This window comes from Mytilus edulis, chromosome 1 (genome assembly GCF_963676685.1).
Source record: "Mytilus edulis chromosome 1, xbMytEdul2.2, whole genome shotgun sequence".
Classification (NCBI taxonomy): domain Eukaryota; kingdom Metazoa; phylum Mollusca; class Bivalvia; order Mytilida; family Mytilidae; genus Mytilus; species Mytilus edulis.
The window spans coordinates 84,122,581-84,148,972 of record NC_092344.1 but is presented as its reverse complement, the minus strand read 5'-3'; the positions used below and the strand labels follow the sequence as shown (position 1 = coordinate 84,148,972).

The 26,392-nt window shown below is 32.0% G+C and overlaps 1 protein-coding gene across 1 annotated transcript in view; it reads left to right on the top strand.

Annotated features, from left to right (window-relative positions):
• Positions 1–26,392, top strand: part of LOC139492827 (uncharacterized) — a 75,484-nt gene that overhangs the window by 13,246 nt on the left and 35,846 nt on the right. The window contains exons 2-7 of the mRNA XM_071280981.1: positions 989–1,074; positions 1,735–1,830; positions 4,622–4,726; positions 6,992–7,291; positions 8,575–8,707; positions 24,822–25,032. Coding sequence (XP_071137082.1) covers positions 989–1,074; positions 1,735–1,830; positions 4,622–4,726; positions 6,992–7,291; positions 8,575–8,707; positions 24,822–25,032 — 931 coding nt within the window. The remainder of the gene's footprint in view (positions 1–988; positions 1,075–1,734; positions 1,831–4,621; positions 4,727–6,991; positions 7,292–8,574; positions 8,708–24,821; positions 25,033–26,392) is intronic.

The window sequence follows — 26,392 nt, the reverse complement described above, 5'->3', positions numbered from 1 at the left end:
CTGATTTTTTAGGAGTTTTACTCCAACAGGAAATAAAACATGTACTAGTATTTCTTTGTTAAAGTATTCACAACAGCATCGCATTCTCCGATTTTCAACATTTTGATCAGTTGAATTAGAAAGGTACATACCTTTTGAAGAGGTGATTCCACCTAAGCACAACCGGAAAGTCCTCTCACGATTTTCGTTGCGGAACCAATTGTTCTGCGCGTGTAGATTACCAGCCGTGATACAGGTAAAACCGATGATAAACATATCATGAGTGTAGTATAGTATGAAATCAAACAGACCTAGAGAAATCATCTTTATATATTGATATTTATTTTCATATCTGGTTATATAATTGTGAAACTATGAATATGGTATTTGTTTAGAAACGTAAACTTAAACCTTTTGCAGCTGTGGTCTGATCCTTTTTTTACAAACATACTTATTCATGCAAACTTATAAAATAGTTTTATTTATAAATAAAAACCCACAAGATTACTCTTTTCTATTCTTTTGTAGTTTTTCTAGATGACGTTCTTGTAGATCTTGTTTTTTTGGTAATGTTATCATTGAAAGTTTCCCTACATCTGTACTTCTTAAGATTTTTACACGCAAGACTATGTGTCTTTAAGGAAATTATTATAACTTCATACTGAAGACGTTTACTAAGTGTACGTTGACGCGACCAAAAACTACACTTGATATTACAACTTTAACCAAGCTTAACTAAAGTTTTAAGCTGATTGAACAGATAGATAAACAGAAAGACGCACAGAGCTAGAATATCATACCCCGGTACTATCGTAGGCTAGGCAATAACAATTGTCAATATATACTTTTTTATAGACATTTTTTAGTGATTTTTGTCATTTTGCATAAACCCTCACTTTTAATGAAAATACGTTAGAATTGAAAACTTCTTCGGACTGCCACCAAATATCAAAGCAAACAAAAAACGCAATATTGTTATTCGGATTAACTCTAAGTTATATTTTCTAAGTAATTGGTGGGAATGGAGAACTACTACAACATACGCAACTGAAAGGTACTGTTGTATTGGATGGACAGGAAATAATTGTAACACACGTGAGTAAATATTTTCACTTGTATACACTTGTTTTATATGCAGATTTATTATAACATACAAGTTATCCTATTCTTTAAACTAAATAAATGAATTCGAGCAGTGTTTAACCTAAGATTGCCAGAACATTTATTATAACAAGTAAACTACTGCATACATATAATGCACGAATATTACAATCCTATTTATGAAATTCGATGGAAAACCTTGTTGGCTTCTTGACGTCACCAACATACAAAATAATTAATAGTTTCAGAGTCGGAAACGAAAAGCAGCATTCTTTATCATTGTCCACCGTAAATAAATCGGTTGATGGATATTGGAAAATGATGAGTCAACATGTGCCTGTCAATTTCAATTTACAATTGTCCGCCACACTCCACATTGTAGAATCTCGAGAAATTAAGGTCGACTTTAATGTCCTGTAAGTTATGCACAACACCATTTGAAAATAAGCTAGTTATTTTAGATGTACATGTACGAACTATAGATGTTAATTTCAAAGATAGTAGAAGATGCCCGCGAAATTGCAAAGTTTTTACTGTTGTTTGTTACGCTGTGTGTAGAAACATTATCTATTTCCTTTTCGTTCTAGATGTGACATATTTTACGAGAACTGCTACTTTTATTTGCAAAATTTTCATAAACATTTTATTTTTCAGCAATATGTGATCCAGCTTGCGCCAATGGAGGCAGCTGTATCGCTCCAAATTCATGCAAGTGTCGTGTTGAAAACACAGGGCGATTTTGTAAAAAAAGTGAGTAAATATTTAGAAAATGATTTACTGATGAGTCTTATGTAGAAAAGATCTTGTATTTGAATGAACACGACATAAAATGTATGTGGGAATCAGTCCGTGATATATTTGAATAGTTAATAAAAGGGTTTCATAATTTACGACTAATAATTATCAATTAAATAAATTAAAAAAAAAAACGAAAACAAATGCATATGGAGATTTCAGTTCTTTTGCTTAAAAAACGACTTATTAATGTCTGTATCTTTTTTTAATTTTTCGTATTGCAATTGAGGAGTCGAAGCTTTAATTTAACAAATTTAATTGTCTCAATTTTTTTTGATACTTTTTTTATAAAAAAAATAATCACAAACTTTTCTTTCATTTTTAATATATGCATTTTATTTCAGAAATAATACATAAAGTCTGATCAAACTTTTGTTTAAATCTTTACTAATGTCTTTTTAACTCTTAAACGATACCAACAAATCAAAAGCTTTTTTAAATTGAACATGTTACCTGGTCAATTCAAATATGTAATAAAAACAAACCATCAAGTATATTTTTTTAAATACAGAATGCCGTCCGTGGATATTTAATTTGTGATTTTCCACAGAGACCTGTATCTGTTATCCATCTTTTAATAATGATTCCATTTGCAAACAAATCTGTTTGCATTTCGATAACAATAGTAGATGTACAAACTACGAAAATCACTGCAAGGTCAATCTATTAGAAGCACAGGTTTATATTACAAATTCGAAAATATAAAAAACAGAGAGTTTGATTAATAACGTGAACTAGAATAAGTTAAAAAAAACACCACACACACTATTTGATTGGCAAGAAGACAATAACACAACTACAACTGTATCTATGATTCTTCAGAACAAAACGTTACTAATATCACCATCAGTAAAAAAAAGTAATCATGAGGCCACACCAATTTGATAAATAGTTCTTCGGACATTTGCTGTAAAAAATATGGGGCGAGCAAGCGATTTTTTTTTGTTTTTAAAAAATTCTTAAAAATGAGTTTTTGACAGGCGAGTGGTCTGCAAGACGAGCGAGCGATATTTTTTTTAAAATGGTTACATGCTAGTTTTATCAAACAGAATAAGAAGGAAAAACACTGATGTTTTGATGCACAATGCCTGATATCCCATTTGAATACTTTATTCTGACTCTAAGCAAACAAATGTAGACTCTTTCAACTTGCAGAAGCAAATATTTGAAAAAAATCTCTTAAATCTGACTTAAACATGGCAATACCAATGACCTTCACAAATGTAAAGAGCATGCAAAACACATGACAATTATTAAATTGATACTTTCAGTTTGTAACTTTTTGATGAATAGCCTTTTTTGACAATGTTTAAGGTTAAATTCCACCAAGGGCTGTTCCAAAAATAAATGTAATGGGGAGGGAAGGAAGGAACTTTTTATTTGACCCCATCATGCGTACATTTTAAATTGGATATTTCATTTAAATGTTCAAGCAATCTTTCTTAAATACCACCCATCAAATTTTAATACAGGTGCCTTCCTATACAATTAATTCTGGAAAAGCCCTTAACAAAACATGTGATTTTCTCATGGTTGAAGATTTTTTATAATTGCTTAAGTCTACTTCTTTTGAATTTTGGTGGATATTTGTCTTATTGGCAATTAACCACATCTCCTTATTGTTATGTTAAGAGCTGTGCTTGGAAACTAAAAGACAAACAGAAGGATATGTGTTCTCATCAAAACTAGCTACAACTGTGAATTGTAAGATGCACTCTGGGAATGAATACATTTTTAATATCGGATAGATTTTATTTTGATAGTAGGATTTTGACATATTTCATAGTAAACTGCAGTCTTTTATATAGATGTGGTCTATATACCACAAACTTCAAAGCTTTTTGAAGTTTATTCTGCACAATTGTCCCTGATTCTAAAGTTTCTGAAGGCCACCCACACTCAAAAGTACTAGCCAGGTCAATGAGGTCACACAACAGTTTCCCTGGGCCTATCAATATCTCCTTGCCCTGTTTTAGGTTTTTTAGGAAGTTCTATTGTTTTTTTCATTAACACATTTTTTAAGGGGGACCTGTGTGTAATTTATTTAAATTTATTGTTTGGATCGGAGGGTGTTCTATCTATTTCAAAATTCACAAATTTACAGTTTAACTATCCAAACACAGAAATATCCATGTCAGTGCCAACATTGATAGGTGTAGTCCGAAATTACTCTGACGTCAAACGGCTGTTTTGCCAGGCAAGCCCCAGCCCCAGCTTTTCTGGCAAAACAACCTTTAGACGTCGGAGTAATCTCGGACTATGAGAGGTGATGCCACGGCTGTTGACGAATTTGTATGTGTTTGATATCGAAATATTGACAGACTTTACCCTTTTCGCTTCATAAAAGATATGTAAATGATGACGAACAACGGATAGCCGTTTGTTCAATGATTGTCTGTCCTCGGCATTGATCCAAAACCACAACAACTGATGGCTTTACATTTTAATTTTTATATTTCCTTTCACTTTTTATTGATCATTGATCACACGTGCGTTTGAACCCAGCTTTGATTACAGGGAAAATAAAGCGTCAGTGAGAAAGAAAAAGAATTCAAGGCAAGACTAATTTCGGAGCTGCATGCGGACCAAAAAAATACGGAAGCGGTAGTTTTTTTGTTTGTTGAAAACTTGATTTCGAAAAAAACAGGAGCGGGAAAATCCAAAGAACTATAAATCAAATTGGTGTGGCCTGAGTGTAAAAGTACTTATTAGCATTTCTAAATTCATTCTGAACTTTAATGTTCAGGTACATGTTCACACAAAAAACCATGCTTTCCTGGAAGATGCGACGACTCATCTATGACTATATGCGGCTGCGTAAATGGTTTCACTGGACCAACATGCTTAAACAGTAAGTACAAATCTACAGAGTATTCCTGGTATACTAACAAAGTGAACCATTTTAATGTAGTTTTGAAGCCTTTCATATATTTACATATATCACCCCGAGGAAAGTAATTGGAAATAACAAAAATTGTACACAACTAATAAGAAGCTATTAATTTAAAGATGATGGCTCGAATAAAAGAAAATATTGTATTGGGGGACGAAGTACTGAAAACATCTATGCATACATGATAAGTTTTACTTTTCTATATTTTTTTTAACAATATATATCATGCACTTCTGTGAACACCATATTCACCTTAGAAAGTAGTAACAACAACGTATCGGACGATATTTAAAAAAAACGCGTTTTAACGCGTTTTACTGAAAGAAAACATTGTCAATCTAGGGTTTAATATAAGATAAGAATATGTGGCATAATTACCATTGAGAGAATCCAATGAAACAAATTTATGGAACTCCTGGTCAGCTATCAGCATTACAAAACGAGCAAAACACGTACAAAACACGTAAGCTACAAGGGGCACCGAAAGTACAAAAACGCGAAACATTGCAAACTAGAAAAACATGGCCTGATTTATGACAAAAAAAAGAAAAACGAAAAAAAAACACCCTTCAATATAAGACACAGGAACCAACGACAACCATTAAATGACAGACTCCTAACTTTGGAGAGACACATATATAATGTGGTGGGGTTTAACATTTTTTCAAGCGTGCCATCACCCCCTTTTTTTTGGAACAATGGTGTAAACTAAAATCAGGGAATTAGACGTGAATAATAAAAAGTCACACGATCATGCAAATTTTTTAAAATAATGTATTATTATAAGAGATTAAACACAACGTAACGATGTGAGAGTACTCGGAGTAACTGTAAGCTAGTTAAAAGGAATTACAACAAATACTTACAGTATATTATGTTCCCCTAGACTGAGGTATCAGTTAGCGAACATCCAACACATTTAGAATAAAGACGTCAAGAAGAGTCTGAGAAACGTATTTCCTTGTGCAATCACTAAACATAAGTACATGATATCGGTAGGATAAAGGACCATAAGTTTTCATAAATATACAGAAATATAATAGTTTCACATGAAAACTTGTCGTCACTGGGAAAATTCCAAACAAAAACATACACAAAAAAGCAAATTGATACTTACGATTTCGATTTGGCTACGAGCATCACTGAAGAGACATGTATTGTCGAAATGCGCATCTGGTGCAGGAAAATTGATACCGTTAATGTTATTACTACCACGTCACTGGGTCGATGCCTCTGCTGGTGGACTGTTAGTCCCCGAGGGTATCACCAGCCCAGTAGCCAGTACTTCGATACTGGCAGGAAAATACGGATTTTTTGTGTTATTAAAATTTGCTGTTACAAATTGTTAGAAATTATTTTAAATTAAGGAATGTATCTCCCTCATGCAAAGCTCTGATTCCCTTCACGGATTTGGCTATACTTTTTGGACCTTTTGGATTATAGCTTTTCATCTTTTAAATAAGCTATGGATTTCAAATATTTTGGCTACGAGCATCACTGAAGAGACATGTATTGTCGAAATGCGCATGTGGTGCAGGAAAATTGGTACCGTTAATGTTATTATATCTTATTGTTATAAGTCCTTTTGATAATTTCAGGTTGTTTGCAAAACTTACAAGTGTGTAATCTCTGTTTAATCGGATTTGTTTTCTTTCAATCGAACTATGACGTTTGAACAGCAGTGTACTACTGTAACCTTTGTTATCCCAACCCTCCGTTTATTCTTTTGATAAAGGATATCACAATATCAACGACCATATTTCTTGAACAGATGAAACAACCTGGTTTCCAAAAAATGTTGTTACCTAATTAACAGTTTGCCTTTGTTGTAGAATAAGAAATTATCTTTCTTTTATGTTCTTATATATGAGCATTGATACGCATTGTACTATTATTGTTTTCGTACATGTAGAGTTTATGTGCTTTTGATGCTGTTTCTATAAAATAACACACAGTTAAATGACAAAAATACTGAACTCCGAGGAAAATTCAAAACGGGAAGTGCGTTGTCAATTTGCATATCAAAAGCATTGTATTTGATTTTTTTCCAAAATAATACCATGACTTTTTTTGCTTTAAAAAATGAATAAAATAAAATTATTTCTAACTTGAAATAAACTACATGAGAGATTGACAAAGTTTAATAATTATAAAAAAAAAATGGGTACATTATTTTGACATTCACTTTTCATCCGGCAGTAAATGATGTGTTTAATTTAACAGTGACGTCTTCCCAGCAACCACATATAACTCATGCGTCAACGACCATGAAATATATACCAAGAGCCGGAAAACACATAAATCAGTTAATGTACTGGTTTATGTCAGATGCTTCTGAACCAAACACAACAAAGCCTGATCATCGATGGATACATTTCAAAGAATTCAACGAACTAGAATTTTTAGTTGAGGCAATGTACGTTCCACCGAATATACCTAACCGACCATATTATCTCATAGATTATAAGTTTGGCATTATATCTGGAAACATCAGAGCTATAGTTTCAAAAGTGCCAAGACCAGGTAAAGTATAAGATACCTTCATAAATATGGCCGATATATTTGCAAAAAAATGCTCGTCAATATGTCTTTCGTATGTAACATATGCTGCAACTTAATGGGTTTCTATAAAAATGCACTTCTCCTTATATATTCGATGTGATTTGTTTATAAAAGAAAAGACATATTGTCTATTTCGCTATAAAGGCATAAATCTGCGTCTTCTACTTAATAACACAACGAATTTAAATGAAAACTGTGATATTAAATTTGAGACATAATGAAACTATACACTTTTTAACTAATTTATGTCAAATTGATGTTGCGGTTTCTAATAGTAAAGCAATGTTTTGTATATTTTATCGATATATACTTCTATAATAGTAGAATTTAGTCACAAGGTAGGCTTTTACTTCAAAAGGCTAAGTATAAAGTAGAATTACTACTGCAGACATGTCAAATAAAATTGCCAGTATAATCAACTTATAAGTAGCAAAAACAATCATAAAAAGAGTAATATATGTTAAAGATGTCTTTATTTTCAGTAGTATAACAATGTTTAATAACTTTCGAAAGGTCAAACAAAATCCCGATATGGTTTCTTCAACTTCACACAATCACTAATAATCCTACCATTCAAGAAAGACTCAGAGGAGAAATGTTCATTGTTGTAATTTAGTTTCAGAACTGTATGGTCAAATGGCAAAATGTCTCAGAAATAGTACGCTAACAAGATACTGTTTTTTTTACACTGACTAGAGGTATAGGGGGATTGTTGCTATCTCACAAAACATGTTAAATACCGCCGCATATTTGCGCCTGTCCCAAGTCAGGACCCTCTGACCTTTATTAGTCTTGTATGATTTTTAAGTTTAGTTCATTTATATATTTTCGAGTTGAGTATGACGTCCATTATCTCTGAACTAGTAGACTTTTTTGTTTAGGGGCAGCTGAAACACGCCTCTCGCGCGATTTTTCGCTGATTTTAAGACATCTTTGTGGCAATCGGCTGTTATCTGCTCTTTGGTCGGGTTGTTGTCTCTTTGACACATTTCATATTTCCATTTTCAATTTTATGTCATTAAGTAACTGAAGCATTACAAATCGTCAAAGTATAAAAAAAGACATGGTGTATTATTTGCGGCACAAAATCATTTCAGTAGGTGAAAAAAGCAAAAGCCAAAACTAGAGGTTTCATTGATCGTCTTCATCCCAAAGTCACAATAAGGCCTTTACATAAAAAATAACTATCATCTCATTTCTCCTTAATTCCGTAAATATTGTAGTATATTCATTGCTCTTGACAGGTCAAAAAATAGATATTGCCTTCAATAGCACTTATCCTCTCAAGGGTGTTGATTCCACGAAACCCGAACCTAATGTGGCTGTACTAAATTATACTGACACAAGCTTTGCTATCAACATAGAACATGGAGACAAGTATGTGATGTTTTTTTATATTTGAAATAAGTTCTTATAAATTTATTGATGCCAATACTTAAAAAAGTTAAGTTTTAACGATAATCACAATACGAAAAAGTATAATCATTAATCTTAAAAGAACAGCATCATAGTATAATGTATGGAACGCCACAGCTGTCTTATGTGGAACTCTGATATTACTTTATGTTGTTTTATCATTACTTAATAATAGTTTGTCTTTATTTGATATGGTTTTGACATTACGTAATGATGTTTTAATATAACTCAATATGAATAGTCATTAATTAATGATATTTCGATATTACACGATATGATTTCGTATTGACTTGATATAGTTTTGTCATTACTCGATATGGTTTTGTCATTACTCGATGTGGTTTCACCATTATTTAATATGGTTGTGTCATGAGTCAATGTGGTTTTACCATTACTTGATGTGTATGTGACTTAACGCAATGTAGTTGTTTCATTACATGATGTGGTTTTGTTATTTCGTAATGATGATTTGTCTATTCTTTATATGGTTTTAACATTACGTAATGATGTTTCAAAATTTGACCATTTTACACTACTTGATGTGTTTGTTTCATTATTTGATGTGGTCCTGTCATTCTTTGATGTGGTTATCCCATTATTTGATGAGGTAAAACCACGTGACCAATTCGGAAAAACCAGTTCTATTTTTAGATAGATTTCCATATTGTATGTGCCTTGAATGCATTTGGCCATCCATGTAATTAGTGTTCAAATTAAAGTTCGGGTTACTGTTTGAGTAAAACTTTTAGTTAGTTTTCGAATTCAAGTCAATACATACTTATAATTAAAGTTCTAGTTAGCATTGAGTTTCGAGTTGGACTTCGAGTTCGAGTCACATTTAAAGGCAGAGTTCTAGTTGCAACTTTGAATTTGAGTTACCTCTTGAGGTAGAGTTTGAGAAGGATTCGAATTTAAGTCTAATTTTTATTAATTAAGATTTCGAGCTGAAATTCGAGCTATTTTATATGTCTTTTTGAGTTCGTAATTAAATTTTCTATCGCCAGAAACAAGGGCTTTTGCTCGGGCTTCCGAAAAGAAGGCTCCGGGATATGCGTACTAAATAAACAATGTTGCAGTATACAAAACGCAACATAGGAGTTGAAATAAAGTTAGATGTGGTGTGATTGCCAATGAGACAACTATCCACCAGAGTTTTACTTAAATGCAGTGGATGTAAAAAATCATATATCGGCAACCGTACATCCTTCAACACTCCGTATAGTCAGCTACAAAAGGCCACCATGCACAATGTGAAAAAAAATAATTTAACAGGATTTCAATATGTCGTTTATTTAATGTGCTTTGGATGGGTATCTCCAAAGTTAAAAATCAAATTAAAGTTTGAGTGGTTGTTCAGAGTTATTTGGTACGAAAAAAGGGAACGGCAGACAATAATAAAAAAAATAAAATCCTAAAAATTTTACAGTATTTCGGACATAATTGGGATATCCCCAAACCATATTTGTAAAAAAAAGTCCACGGAACGCTGTGTCTCGCCTGATATTGCTGCTTTCAGTGTAAAAGCGTAATGTTGATGAGCTGTACATTCATCGGTCAAAAAATATAAAAAAATGTTTTTCTGTAGATGCTTTTTTCTAGATATTGAAGAAAATCTCCTATACAAGTTTTAAAACACTTCATGGAGGTAATAAATTTATCAGGTCAAAACAGTTTAATTCGGTTTTATTTTACTAAAACAAAACTGTATGGTTTTCAACAATGAGCAAAACCCATACCCCATAGTAAGCTATAAAAGGTCCCGAAATGACGCCACTTTCGATGACGTTGTTGTGTCTCACTGCCGCTACGTTTATGTCGCAGGCTCGACACAAATTAAAAGACTAATACGTTTTCGTTAAAAAAAAATCAACTCACACTTAAGTCACAGTAAAATCGGAGGAGGGGGCTCGGACTAAGCGACAAAGCATCAATACTATAAAATAAGAAGTCTCTAAAAAAAAAATAATGATCATTTGAACATATATACGAATATCAATCTTTTTACTTTTAATCAATTGAATTCTCTGATCTACCTCGCACTAATTGAAAAATAAACTTTTTGGAATATCTGTTTCACATGTGACGGCGAACATGTTCCTTCATTATTTACTCGAATGTGAACTTCCAAATAAGACCACATCACTCGGTTTGTAATTTCGCAAATAACACGACGGATGCCACACGTTGAGCATAATCTCCTTACCTTTCTAGGGAACCCGGGATCACCCCGATGGATTTAAATTACCCAGTCATACCGATCTATTGAGCCAGCCAATTGAAATGTTTTTTAATCCACCGCAACTTTACAGCAACTGCAAGTTGGGGGCATAGTGTTTAACATTTGTCCGTCCGTCTTTCCGTCCCATTATGGGTATATACATGTAGTTATTCCGCATAACTTCTCCAACAGTTTGAATCGTAGGAAGTTTTCTCCTTACTATCTGTTTGTACATATATGTTGAAGGTGTGCTGTATGTGGTCAGGGTTTAATTTTTATTAATATGTGCTCTTCGGGAGAAAGTTGAACTTTGTTATTTTTGGGAAATTTTCTTGCATAAGTATGGCGTTTCCAGATAACTCCTTCTACAAATTGAATGCTAGGAATTTATCATTCTGCTGGCTGTTTGTACATGTATTGATGGTGTGCATGTGGTCAGGGTTTTTTCTTTTCATTATTTTTCCTCTTATGGGAGAAAAATAATGAACTTTGTCCTTTTTGGGGTACAAGCGGTTCAATGAGTGGAGTGCGGGGCTTCGATTTGTCTACACTAGTAGCCAGATTTAAGTCTGAAACGGTCATTTTGGTCTGATCAAGTCTTAATCGACTTAATTTACCGCTAGAGAAAAACGTTAAGACCTGTTTAGACACTCAGACTCTGTTAAGATATATTGTGTTCAGTCAGATCAGTCGTGTCAAGATAAATAAGACAGATTCGTCTAGCATCCAAATAAGACTTGATTAGATCACGTTCAGATTAAATAAGACCAAAGGTGAACAACTTGTTTAGTTGCAGTAAGATCGTGTTCAGTTGTGTTAAGATTTTAAATATTTTGAATAAAACGGGCGACACTTTATCTGTTTTTATCAGGGGTTACTCCCCCTTTATGAATATAATCTCTATATCTTGGATGATATTCTTTTGTGATCTTTTAATATGACTGTATACCTATTTAATTAAATAAAGTATGCAAACTTTAAAAACAATTCATTTATTTCCAATAGAATCTTTAACATTTCATTGGTTATATGAGAAAAGATTAATTATTGTAACCGGAAAATTTGTCATAAAAACTTTGCAGTCTCACATAAAATAGTCCTGTATGTATGCATTCCGCCTCTAAAGATATAATGATCAGTATTAAATTTATCTCAAAGATGTTCTTAAACATTTTTTGTTTCTAATGTAGAGTAATAGTTCTTATCTATATTTGGTCAAGAAACGTATATTTTAAGTATATAATTTACTTTTTATTTTAAAATTGTACACAGATGACAGATGCTTGGTGAAAGTTATTTACATTTTAATAAACGGATTATTTAAGCAGTCAACCGAAACGGATGAGCATAAACTACCTAAATAATTACGCATTCGTGTCACTGGACGTATAATGAATGAAGTTCCATGTTTTATCTTTAATATAAGATGTATAAGGTTAAACCGGGTTAAATTATTACATTTACAAATAAAACATTATTTTATATTTTTTTTTAATAAATGCAACAATTATATTAGCATATTTTAAAAATTTAATTGACAGTTTATATTGACCATTATATACATATAAAGACCGATGTCGATAACTCATTTGAATTTATTTTTTCGCCATTTTTTTTTAGCACGAATTAAATACAAGAGTAAATCATATCATAGAAAAATTCCAAAGTTAAGACACGATTGATAAAATCTAATGTACGGTTTATATTTCTGTTTCGTATCAGATATTTTGAAGCACCAGTGTTACTACTCATTTTGAAAAACAGTGAGACGCTTACTTGCTATTTCGGAAATGACCAAAAAGCTATAAAATAACGTAGCGAAATGACCGTATTTATAGATTAAACTTTTGTTTTTCATTTTTATTGTTTTACACTAGTCATTTTAGGGACCGTTATAGCTGGCTGTTCGATGAGGGCCAAAGCTCCGTGTTGAGGTCGTACTTTTGACCTCTTATTAAATGATACCATGTGACTTGAATGATGGAGAGTTGTTTCATTGACACACATACCACATCTTCTTATTTATATTAACTGGGAGCAGTTTACAACATTTTCATTTAGATAAAAAAAATATATAAAAATTCAATAAATCAAATGGATTTGTACCATATTGTTACATTCAAAAGTCTTTAATTTTGATTGATAGTATACATTATACGTATTGCATTGCTTCAAAAATAATGTCCAGTGTCAAATATTACACATCGATGGCCATTTAGATTAGTTGCTTTATAGAAATTCATTTCCTTGGATGGAAGTACACGCTAGTATTTTGTCCTTTAAAGTTAGTCTGTCTGTTTAATAATTCAGTTTAAGGAGAATTCTTCGTCATTTGCAAATAGACAAAAAAAAGTAAAAATAAATTTGCTTACGATTGCATTCAGGCAGAGAGAAATATGTTTTATTTTATTTCAGATGATTTAGAACAGATATAAAAATATTCTTAATCTTTTACAATCTACAAATATAATTTGATAATGTTTTTTATACACACGGTATATAAAATGCTTGTAGTATTCCGTTACTGGTTATACGCTCATATTTAAATACCTTTCTGTTAAATAAGAAAGTGAAAAAAAACAGTTATTGAAATTCACCTGAAAAAGAGTAAATGAATAGCGGCTATCTAAATTATTTATCGAATAAACAAATAAATCGGCCACGCTTTCAATTTGTTCTTTACTGACAGGTGTCTGCTGGTATTCGATTGGACATCAGTATCAATGTAGGCGTAACAACCTATCATATTTATCCAATCAGCTGTCTTGTATAAGGTAAAATGTATTCGATGACATACGGTCCACATAGTTTATTTTTTTTTAAGTTGATTGCAATAAAAATTATTCATACACTCTAAAACAAACAATATCCTGCCCAAAAATGACTTACAAGACACTATATTATACTTTTAAAAATAACTATATTAAATTACAAATTAAGACAGCGTAAAAATAAAATAATAACATTAATAACAATTACAGTACTATTTGAATGATAGTCCCAGCAAGTTAATAAATTGATCATCAAAAGGACGGTTGTGTTTATTTACTTGTGCACTCTATTGTGGGACCTCACATAGGCGGATCCAGGGGGGGGCCCTGGGGGGCCCGGGCCCCCCTTTCGTGGGAAAAATTTGGTTGATTATATAGGGAATCATTGAAGCATGACTGGAGCGGGCCCCCTCTTAGGTCAGTCAGCGGGCCCCCCCTTAGGAAAAGTTCTGGATCCGCCACTGCCTCATGATACATTTTTTTGTGTATTTAAATTGATTAAGGAATAACGCAAGATTGCAGAGAAGCCAATTAGAATAACGTATTATAATGAAACATATATCTAATGTTATTATAACATTGTACATGTCCTCCTAATGATACATCTAATAGTTTCCACTGGACATTAAACAGCTAACTATAAATTCATCCGTCATATTCTTATTTTTGTTATAATGTGAAAATCCAACAACGTGATGATATAATAATTATTGCAGATTTCACTAGGGAAATACGTGGGAAATAATTGTAAACAAAACCACTCAATAACATCCCTACGGCACAAATTAAAATCTAGCCTTTTCACATTAATATACATTATTTTCATAAATCTATTCTAAATAATTTTAAACAATTTTAAATCAAACGGTATTTTTTCTTATTTGCCATAAAAAAAAACCAATTATTTGCATTACTTATTTTAAACAGATCGATTGTTTTTCAATGGTCGGTGCCTGTCAGAATTTATAAAACCGTGTTTGCCAGAAAGAAAGCTACATAGAACAGGAAAACAACAATGTATTAGAAATACTTCAAGGTCCTACGTGTATATTCTATTTTCTGTTGTAATGTGGTGTAATGCAAAAAAAGTTAATTCCTGAATACTGATTTGTACCCATCAAGCATTTGGGGTTAATAACAAATCTATGGTAGTCTATTCTTCTTAACTCGCAAAGTATTCGACTAAATCATGTTTTATTAATGAAAATTGCTCATTGCTGGCGAATGTTAAACATTGATCTCTGGGTTTTCAATTGTTTAGTTGTTAGGTTACTGTCTGATCTCGCAAACCTGATATTTTATGGTCATTAGTGTTTGCATCCAATTGCACCAATGCATTAAAAAGATATAAACGCGACACCGTACGAGAGTCGTTAATCGTTATTTTACATAAACTATTAGTATTTTCTTTCTTTAACGAAATACGAAACCACTTCTCGCAATTTGCTTTGGGGCTATTGTGCTTGTCTTTTGATAAAAAAAAATAGCCTTGTTTCAAAAACAAAACGTATAAGAGTAATATTTAAAACTGAACTAGAGTGAAGAGATAGGAAGTAGGAATTTCGAATTTTAATTGAATGTTCTAAATCTTAGTGTATTTCTGATATATGATTGTACAGACTCAAAAATATCTTTGTTTTTCTGAAATAGATAGATAGATAGATACTTTATTCTCTAAAAACTAAATACAAGTTTTCAGAGAAACATACAATATAATTACAGATACAATAGTTGAAATGAAAGGTCACCGTCACCAGCCAATGAAAGCAAAATGGATATAGTAGATCTTTCTAATTTTGAAAACAATATTTCTCTTGCTTCGTTGATAAAAGGGCACTTAAGAAATAGTGAATACTATCCTCAACAGGATGACCACAGCTGCTTGCGGGATTGGGTTTAATATTGATAAGGTTTATATCTGCACTTGAATAAATGTACCATATTTCTCAACTGGTATTAAACTGATAACCGTAACTGGAATTACGACTATCCCAATATGGCGACGGCAGATATATGTAAAATTTTTACAGCCATTTTTTCTCAAATGTAGGATGTTTTTGTCAAAAGTTACTCAGCTGCAAGGTATTTCTATACCATTACATCATATTTGAATCGTAACGGTGCACTGGAATTGTCTAAGCGCTTTGAACATTGCCGTTGAAAAATTTTGCCAACATCTGTTACAGAAGAAGGTTGTCAAAGTTGAGAAAAACGCTTGGTACTTTTATATACTTTGTGGAAAGATAGAAAAACACTATAATTTTCTTCAGAACTCAAAGACTCGTCACCAGAGAACAATACATAAATTGTAACATTGACAACAAAACATTGATTTCATTTATCATTGTAAGCCTTTGTGAATAAAAATTGTTATAATATAATAGATGAATAATGATTGTTTGATATGTCCCATTGTCTACTGAATATTTTTAAGATCAATAATTTAAAATTTGTATACCAAACTTTTAAAATTTTACTCGGCGTTTATAAATAGCATTGAAAAGTACAACATCTTATAACCGATAATCATTGATAAATGTAAATGAGCCACTCTTTCTCAGGTTGAGATGGAATATGTTCGTTATTTGATTTAACGAGTTTAACAATCAAAACCCCTGAAATATCGTCTCTTGACAAGAACGAAAAATGGCGAAACAGAACTTCCAACAGCGGACAAGGATTTCTTAGTATACAATATTCTTTCAATGGATGATTTAAATGCATTGTAGAACTTATCAATTAAGACATTTCGTATCCATTTTGAAATATGAAGTTACATGCATGAAAAAGTTTGTCTGACGTATAAAAATTGAAATAAAGCATGACGGGAGTTAAGAGAAAAAAGGCAGTATGGCCATCTTGCGAAATAGAAAAGTCATGATGACTTAATGAAAAACAAGTCAGGATAAATTAATAACTAAGAACTGCAGGACAGAATAGAGTGTAAAATTTTAAAAAAAGCAGGACTACATTTACATTGAGATATCATTGAAGAGGGGCGTACATCCTCTACGCCCCCTCTGAATCTGCCACTGGATATCTAGTTTCACTGAAAAAGAATGAATTTGCGCAACAACTTAATTACGCCAATTCTTATTTTACATGCTTTATTGTAAAAACTGCAGCATTCATTTGCGCCAATAAAACAACCATTTAATTGCGCAAATATTATAGACTTGTTTTCAGATGTTTGTTCTAAGTGCATTGGGGAGGTCCTTTCCGGTATTGACAGGTACAAGCAAAGGGTCTCCTTAGTGCACTTAGAACCTGATGGGATGATAGAACTGACACAAAAACATGACATAAAAATGGAGACTTTCTTACAGTACTTAATTTCAAATTTTATAATCATATCTTTAGTAATTATACAGTTATTTAACAGTTGAAGTCAGTATTCCAATGTAACATGTACGTGCAAATAAGTAAATCGTTTCGAGGTAAATATGACACAACTAATAAAATTGAAAATGGAAATGGGGAATGTGTAAAGTTCCATTTATGGGCGCAATTCATAATATAAAAAAAGAAAGGATGGGCGCGATTCAAACCTTTACAATTTGACAAATTACAACTGACCGTTTTGACAAACCAGTAAATTCTTCGTCCAGGGATATGCAGCTGACATTAATCTTCCTTCAGTAACTTTACAATACCCAGCCGTGTCATTTCCGTATATTGTACATGTAGATAGCACGTGTGATACATGTATATACACCAGAAATACCCATTCAAGTGATTTTTTATTTTTACAAGAACTCCATATCGGGTAACATTAAATATACATACACATAAAATTACAATTGAAAAAAAATGTTAATAATAAGTTCAAATGTTGTTTTTATTAAATGCACCTACATGTTGTAAGTACGTATTCGTAAACTTATGTTGTTACTTTATTTCATATAAATTTTATTTTTCTCGTTGTGTTGCTTGTCCATTAATTGACGTTTACGCTATATTTTTTGTTCGGTATTTGTGAAAACCTGCTCATCTATCAATTTCACAAGAAATATAAAATAGTCGTAAGTCATGAACACTGAAGTTTAACTTGTTATCAATTTTTGAAAAACCGGTTATTTTTGTTTAATACTTTTTCTGTCCCTTTTCTTAAAAATTAGGACGCGTGTCACTGGTAAATATAGAACTAGTCAACTATGAATAATCACAAACAACAAATTTTTGAATCTTTTATCATTTGTTCTGTTAAATCAAAGTCATGACTAGTATATGTATTCTATTATCCGGGATAAATTATTCACAATGATAAAGACATAAGGGATGATTTAGAAATTGGCATGTTGTGTATACACCTATCTATTGGTGAATACTATATATGTTGCCCACTAGCCGTCCTTATGTGATTTTTGTTGTTTGGTTGCGAGTATCTCGTTGTCGTTCAACCCACTATGATCTCCTACAGTTTCAATATATATTTTTCTTAAGACTTTGCTCAGAGGAAAGCAAAAGAATAGGTTTGGATATACATTTTAAATCCCCAAAATTTTATTTTAAACTATAATTAATTTTGAAGACGTGTGTTATCTAAACGAAGTCTAAATGGTCACCAAATCACCTGTTTATTGTCTGTTTGGGTTTATTATTTTAAGCATAAAGTTTATAAATCCATCTCTGAACACACATTATACATGTATAGCATTAAGTCAAAGTAAACATTAAACTTATGAATGGCGGAAAAGAAATATCTGAAAACGATACCAGATGGATGTTGGATGTGTACGGATTGATAGTTTAGTCTTAGTTGCATGATTTTTTTATTAGTTGTTAGTGACTTTGAACTAGTTGTCAGATAACTGCGAATACTCTCAGATTTGTTCATTGTGTCTTTTTGTGTCGGGATGTATAAGTACCGGGCCGCGTCCACTTGTATTTTTGTCCATCTGATGAGTTAAGCCTTTTTCATCTGATTTTTATAGTTCGTTCTTATGTTGTACTGTTATACCACTGTCCCAGGTTAGGTGGAGGGTGGGGATCCCGCTAACATGTTTAACCCCGCCACATAATTTATGTATGTGCCTGTCCCAAGTCAGGAGCCTGTAATTCAGTGGTTGTCATTTGTTTATGTGTTACATATTTGTTTTTCGTTCATTTTTTTACATAAATAAGGCCGTTAGTTTTCTCGATTGAATTGTTTTACATTGTCTTATCGGGGCCTTTTATAGCTCACTATGCGGTATGGGCTTTGGTCATTGTTGAAGGCCGTACGGTGACCTATAGTTGTTAATGTCTATGTCATTTTGGTCTTTTGTGGATAGTTGTTTCATTGGCAATCATACCACATCTTCTTTTTTTATACTATCAGTACTCTATTCTATCAACATGTGTTTGGTGTCCATTTTACAATATATTGTTTAAGAATTTAGTGTTTTCTTATTCATTCTGACATCTGTGTCCATGGCTGTTAACAAGAAATTGCGAAGACATTATGCTTATCTGTTCACCTTTAAAAATGATTTTTCAACAGAATATTATATCTATAAAATTGTTTAATTTTTGTTTTTCTTTGCGAAAACAAAATGACCATCAAGCTAAATGTCATCGTCATCGGCATGTATAAAAGAAGACGATAAACACTTTAGAATATACACCACCTGCTGGATCTTTTTACCTGGGAACATATCTCGTTACGTAACAAGTATGAATGTAAAATTCTCGATATGGTACATGTATATTCAGCCGAATATACACGGTATCTCTGGACTGGGGTATTTAAGATATTTTGATCTGATAATGAAACATGTAAATATATTTGTGCTTTATGTAAAAAAAAAATGCATTTAACCATTTTATTTTTAAAACTTCTTTAAAATAAGTTGACTTTGAGCATATATTAGGTGAATATTAGATTAAATTTGGGAAGTCGTGTATATCCCATTTGTCAGGTGAGAAATAAAAAAAATATCAGCTGGGTTTAAGAGTTGCAAATATTAACAAATTAAATTTATTTTTTATTTGTGTTCCTCAATAGTGTTTGCTAAATATATGTTTTCTCGAATGCCGAAAAGTGAAAAGTTTTTAATACGTGTAAATCCCGAATTCACACAAACGACGTTTATAAATGGTCTGTTCAAGAGTTTAGTTACACTTTTCAAAATATTTCAGACACGTAAATAATATAGGTTATTAGTGCTAGCTTCACAAAGAAAATATCCACTGACATGCATAATATCTAATGTCATGGGCCACGCATGGACTGTCTTTTTTATAGGGATGCCCATGTGGCACATCAAAGATAAGATTGATTTAACCATTGTACTTTAGAATTGCAACAAATCTTAAATTCTGAAAATCACTTGAATACATTAACCTGTTATCTTGTCGACTTTACAGCTTATTTCCTAATGCTTGTAGAGTAAAATTTTGGTAGGCTTGCTTGCTCTGTTGGTATAAACATGAATTCAAGCTTTGTAAATAACATTGACATCTTCAAACAATGTAGAGGCACATTTTAATCTGTATATATTATATTTAAATTTGATTGGACATTATCCCAATTACAATTGTAAAATATACAAACTAAACAATCAAGCTAACAAAAGTCTCGCTTTACATGCATTGGGAAATTAGCTGTAAAACCAACATGCAGATAGCCGTTATATCCTGAGAAGAGATCACGATGAAATTTGAAAATTAAACAAATCTTATAGTTTTCACGGGAACGAATATTTTGTTTAAACGTTGTAGTGATCAGCTCATCAATGACGTAATTTAAAAAATAAGACGACAAGGTCAAAAATAGTCATAGACGTCTTATAGCAAATAAACTCATCAAAGATACCAGGACTAAATTTTGTATATACGCCAGACGCGCGTTTCGTCTACAAAAGACTCATCAGTGACGCTCAAATCCAAAAAAGTTAAAAAGGCCAAATAAAGTACGAAGTTGAAGAGCATTGAGGACCAAAATTCCTAAAGGTTTTGCCAAATACAGCTAAGGTAATCTATGCCTGAGGTAGAAAAGCAATTATAGGCAACAATACGGCCTTCAATAACGAGAAAAACATTGCCATATACTCGACCGATCATTAAAAGGCCCCGACATAAAAATGTGATTTTTATTAAACAGAGTGAATTCATATAAGCTTACAGAAAAACAAAAAAGTCAGTTATAAATAAAAATACGGATAAACAATTCTTTTTTTTTCACCTATCTCATGATCAAAAACAAGCTTCTGTCCTAGTTTAGTAGAAATACAGGGTAGTTTAAGAAAGTTATTAGAGTTTCAAACACTTTAACCACAAAGTGAATATTTGTGGTTTGTGGATCGCTATGTCTCGCTTTTGCAACAAAAGTCGCAGGCTCAACAAAAATGTAATAAACTGTTATACTTTGCGAAACATGTGTATCTTCTATGTCAGTTTGTGTTGGTAAACAAACTCTATACATTTTTTACTATTTTAAAATATCTTTATAAAATATTACTGGAAAACTTAAAAAAGTGATCTTACGGAACAAGCAAACGAAATTAAAAGAAACAAAAATAAGTAGAAAATACACTTTTACATAGAAGTAAAAACTATAGCAGACAGAAAATAGATACGGCAGTAATAACTATACCATGAAAAAAACAAGAACAACATAAAATAACATAATATCTACATTTTTAATAAGTATACTAGTGTATTCAAAACGGGTCATGGTTGAACGAACATGAATTTCTATAGATTACAATCAACTGAGTGTGGCGCGTGTCGATAGACCATTAAATAACTTTCTAATTACTTAAGATATGATTATAAAACTTGAAATTATTTATTTCTAAAACGTAAACTTAGATATGCAATGTCCTTTGTGTCAATTTTATCATTCCATCAGGTCCTTAGTGCATTTTTTTGTTCTTTGCACTAAAGGGGTCATTTGCGGTATTTCTACGGACCCCAAAAAAAAAAGATTTAAAGGACAAAACGTTATTATATGGATTGGTTTTTTTTCGGAAAATGTTTCTTTTGGCAAATATTTGAAGAAAAAAATCTCAACTTTTACATATTCAATACATTTTAGGTAAACACCTAGAGTTACAAATATACGACCATACATTTTTGATAGAAAAAAATGCATTTTCAATATCGTTTATCTTTTTAACTATACTAAATTTGAGGTTTGTGACATGAGCATGTAGTTTAAACAATGTCGTCAATAGTGTTAGAAAGAAGCTATCAAAAATTATTTAGAACCTTATACTACACATACGGAGGTACATGTATGATACCATGACAGGTGAACGTATGATATAACTGTGAAATAGCCATTGTAATTGCCACGTTATTTTATGGATCGTTGATTTTATTACCTTTGGATTATTGGCACGTGCCATCGAACTTAATCTTTATAGACCGAATATTAACGCATACATACGTTAATTTTACAGTTTAGAAGGAGAAGACGAAGAAGAATTATTTATAATAGTGCAATCTGAAAAAACAAATAAATACATATTTTATATCAAATAAGTTTTTTATTCAAATGAAAGAAAGGATGAGCGCATTTACAAAAAGATGTACTAAGAAATATACTCGATGCTGAACTTAAAATTAGGTTATATTGTTTTAATCTATGAGGATCTGGAGGGGGTCCTTCATTTCTGTATTCTTTAATGTTTAGTAGGCCGGGTTTTTTCTTTATACTTTTTGTCTATTATTATCAATTCTTTATATTCAAGCACCTAATTATTCTCCATTCTTTATATTTTTTTCCATTTTCTCTATTATTCATATTTATAGCCGATCATTCTCTTTTCTGTAAAACCTATCGACATCCTTCTCTTTCCGATGGTATGTTATTTATAGTTTTAACACTCTCACTTCACGGCCTTAGAGCAGTTTCAGTAGCTTAGTTCAAACGGAGACATGGTTCCCTGATGCGGCCTGATGAGGATAACAAAATTAACGATATAAATTATCTGACATATAAAATACTTGTATTTTGCGTTGATCGTTCCAGATGAAGTAAAATCCAGAAACGTGATTTGGACGTATGAAATTTATAAGATGTTGTTGTCACTCTTTTGTTAGTGTTACGTCCAAAATTTGCAATTACTTTTTTCAAAGAATAAGTAGATAAATACATAAATTAACACCAGAAAATAAAAAAATAAAAAATAAAATCAGAAACAGTTATTGGCAAATAATTTATTTCTACAACAAAACAAGCTAACAAAACTGTATAATATATAATTTATTCTCTTATACCTTAAACATTGTTAAACAAAGACCAACAGAAATAAAAAGCCAACGAATGATTTTATGTTTAATAATTCAAAATAATATACATTTTTTATTCTAGCATTTATAATACAATGTATCATCCACATAAAGGGGCGTAACTCCTAATATCATTCTAACACACTAAACGGATCTTAACCCGATCTGAAAGCTGTGAATGTTACTTTTTATGATTGGTCTTAATTTGTCCAAAACAGTCTTAACAGACTTGATTGAACGCTAGAGCCTTCCATCTTGATTAACTTGACATGACTGAACAGACTTGACATAACATATCTGAACAGTGTCTTAAAATCTGAAAAGTCTCAACGTATTTCTCTAGCGGTAAATTAAGTCGATCAAGACTTGATCAGACCAAAATGACCGTTTCAGACTTTAATCTGGCTACTAGTGCTAGTTTACATTTTTTTCTCGTGTTGTGCTGTTACACTACTGTTACAGTTCGATGTTCTCTCACATACATGTTAAACTCCGCTTCGTGCACTTTCTTTATGTACCTGACCCAAGTCAGGAGCATGAAGTTCAATTTTTGTCGTTGTATACATATGTGTCATATTTGTTTTTTTGTAAAATAGACCGTTAAGTTTTTCGTTTGAATTTTTTTCACATGGTGGCCTTTTTGTAGCTGACTATACGGATTTTGAAAGGCTGTACGGTTGACGATATATGCTTTCTTACATCCACTGCATTTAAACTCTGGTGGATAGTTGTCTCATTGGCAATCACACCACATCTAACTTTATTTCAACTCCTATGTTGCGTTTTGCATACTGCAACATTGTTTATTTAGTACGCATATCCCAGAGACCTCTTTTCGGAAGCCCAAGCAAAAGCCCTTGTTCTGCGATAGAAAATTTAATTACGAACTCAAAAAGACATATAAAATAGCTCGAATTTCAGCTCGAAATCTTAATTAATAAAAATTAGACTTAAATTCGAATCCTACTCAAACTCTACCTCAAGAGGTATCTCAAATTCAAAGTTGTAACTAGAACTCTGCCTTTAAATGTGACTCAAACTCGAAGTCCAATTCGAAAATCAATTCTAACTAGAACTTTAATTATAAGTATGACTTTCATTCGAAAACTCACTCAAAGTTTAACTTAGACAATAACCCGAACTTTAGTTTGTATACTAATTAGATGGATGGCCTAATGCATTAAAGGCACAGTCATACAACATAGAAATCTATCTAAAAATAGAACAGGTTTTTCCGAATTGGTCACGTGGTTTTACCTCATCAAGTAATGCGATAACCACACCAAAGAATGACAGGACCACACCGAAGAATGACAATACCACATGAAATAATGAAACAAGCACATAGTGTAAAATGGTCAAATTTTGAAACATCATTACGTAATGTTAAAACCATATAAAGAATAGACAAATCATCATTACGAAATAACAAAATCACATCATGTAATGAAACAATTACATTACGTCAAGTCAAATAGACATCAAGTAATGTTAAAACCTCATTGACTAATGACACAACCATATTAAATAATGATGAAACTACATCGAGTAATGACAAAACCATATTGAGTAATGACAAAACTATATCAAGTCAATACGAAACCATATCGTGTAATATCGAAATATCCATATTGAGTTATATTAAAACATCATTACGTAATGTCAAAACCATATCAAATAAAGACAAACTATTATTAAGTAATGATAAAACAACATAAAGTAATATCAGAGAACCACATAAGATAGCTGTGGCGTTCCATAATAATGCGCTTCTTATTTGAAAACCTGCATTTACGAATGACAATGTAATTTTCCTAAAGTTAAGTCCTTTCTAAGTGGTATAACATAAATGATTGTTTTTTTAAAGCCTTACCATAACAGCCACAGTCAATAGTGGTGGATTCGCAAAATTAAAAGACGTTAGTACAGGTGCATACTATTCTACTTCAACATATGTAGGTCAAGAATCACAGAAAGTCATGGTTTTTCATTTTGACTTTGAACCAGCAAACCATTGTTCAGAAAAAAAGAACAAATGCTCCTACGAACCTATAAATATTGGTCCGGATATTACAAAGGTATGCAGGTCAGATATAGAACCAAAATATATTACCTATACTCCAGAGTTCAAAATAGACGAAGAATAAAAAAAATAACGTGCAAAAATTTTCTCGCAGAGTTTCAAATATCTTATAAGTTTAAAGAATTAGTTAAGATACAGTTAACACATATTAAAGCATTTGGTTGGGGAGACTATGCATGACTTATGTTCAACAAGTATGGCATTGTATTATGCAATTTTCTTTCAGAAGTTTTTCATATTTTTGATATTTTTGTTCATTTGCTTATTTATGAATTGATTATCTCTTTTTGTAAATTCATTGGGGTGTAAAAGCGTTGACCGAAGTAAATGAGTAAGTCCGGTAAGGGCCCATTTGGCCTCAAATTTCAGGTTAATCTGATGAAAGATTTTGTACACTTTTTAAACACTTAAGTGTCTACTTCAATCGATTCAATAAGTTTGTGTGAAAGATTTGAACTGATTAAGACATTGCAGACGCTCATATGCAAGCTTACATATGGGAAATCTATCAAATATGCCATTAAATAAATTAATGTCACTTTATATATAGTTTTGGTCAAAAATGAAAGTGGCCGCATCCGTGTTCACCCTCAACCTTGATATGTTATGTAATATCATCAAATACAACTTACATTTGATATATGTGCATTGTATTGTCAAAAACAGACCATATTTGTGCAGCAGAAGTATTCTACTATCTAATACTCAGCTAAATGTTTTAATTATAACAATTCGATAAAACTGATATTTTGGGACCAAAAAGGGGTCTTACTGAACCTACTCCTTTGTATGAAGCGCGGAAGCGATCCACTCTCAAAATGTACACACGGTCAACGCTTTACCAACCCTATGGAATTACTAAAAGAAGCTTTCAATACTTTTAATTACTTTGTTTTTGTTATGGTTATGACATCACTATCACTATCAAGTTTTTCTTTTTATTTACCTGTGCACTTTACTGTGGAAATGCGTGTCATCATGTATGTTACAATAACGTACAGTGGCGGATCCAGAACTTTTCCTACGGAGGGGGGGGGGGGGCGCTGACTGACCTAAGGGGGGCGTTCCAGTCATGCTTCAATGATTCCCTATATAACCAACCAAATTTTTCCCTCCAAAGGGGGGGGGGGCGGTCCCCCCAGCCCCCCCTGGATCTGCCTATGACGTATGATAATGGAACATACATCTAATGTAATTATTATTTCATATGCAGATAATCTTTATGTGTCATTATGTTCTACCTCGCGATGCTCGTCCGAACTTAAATTATTTTTCATTCTATATGAAGAAACAACAGAGACTAATATATGTCAGGAGATACACACTAAACAGTTTTGATATAACATTTTTTTTCA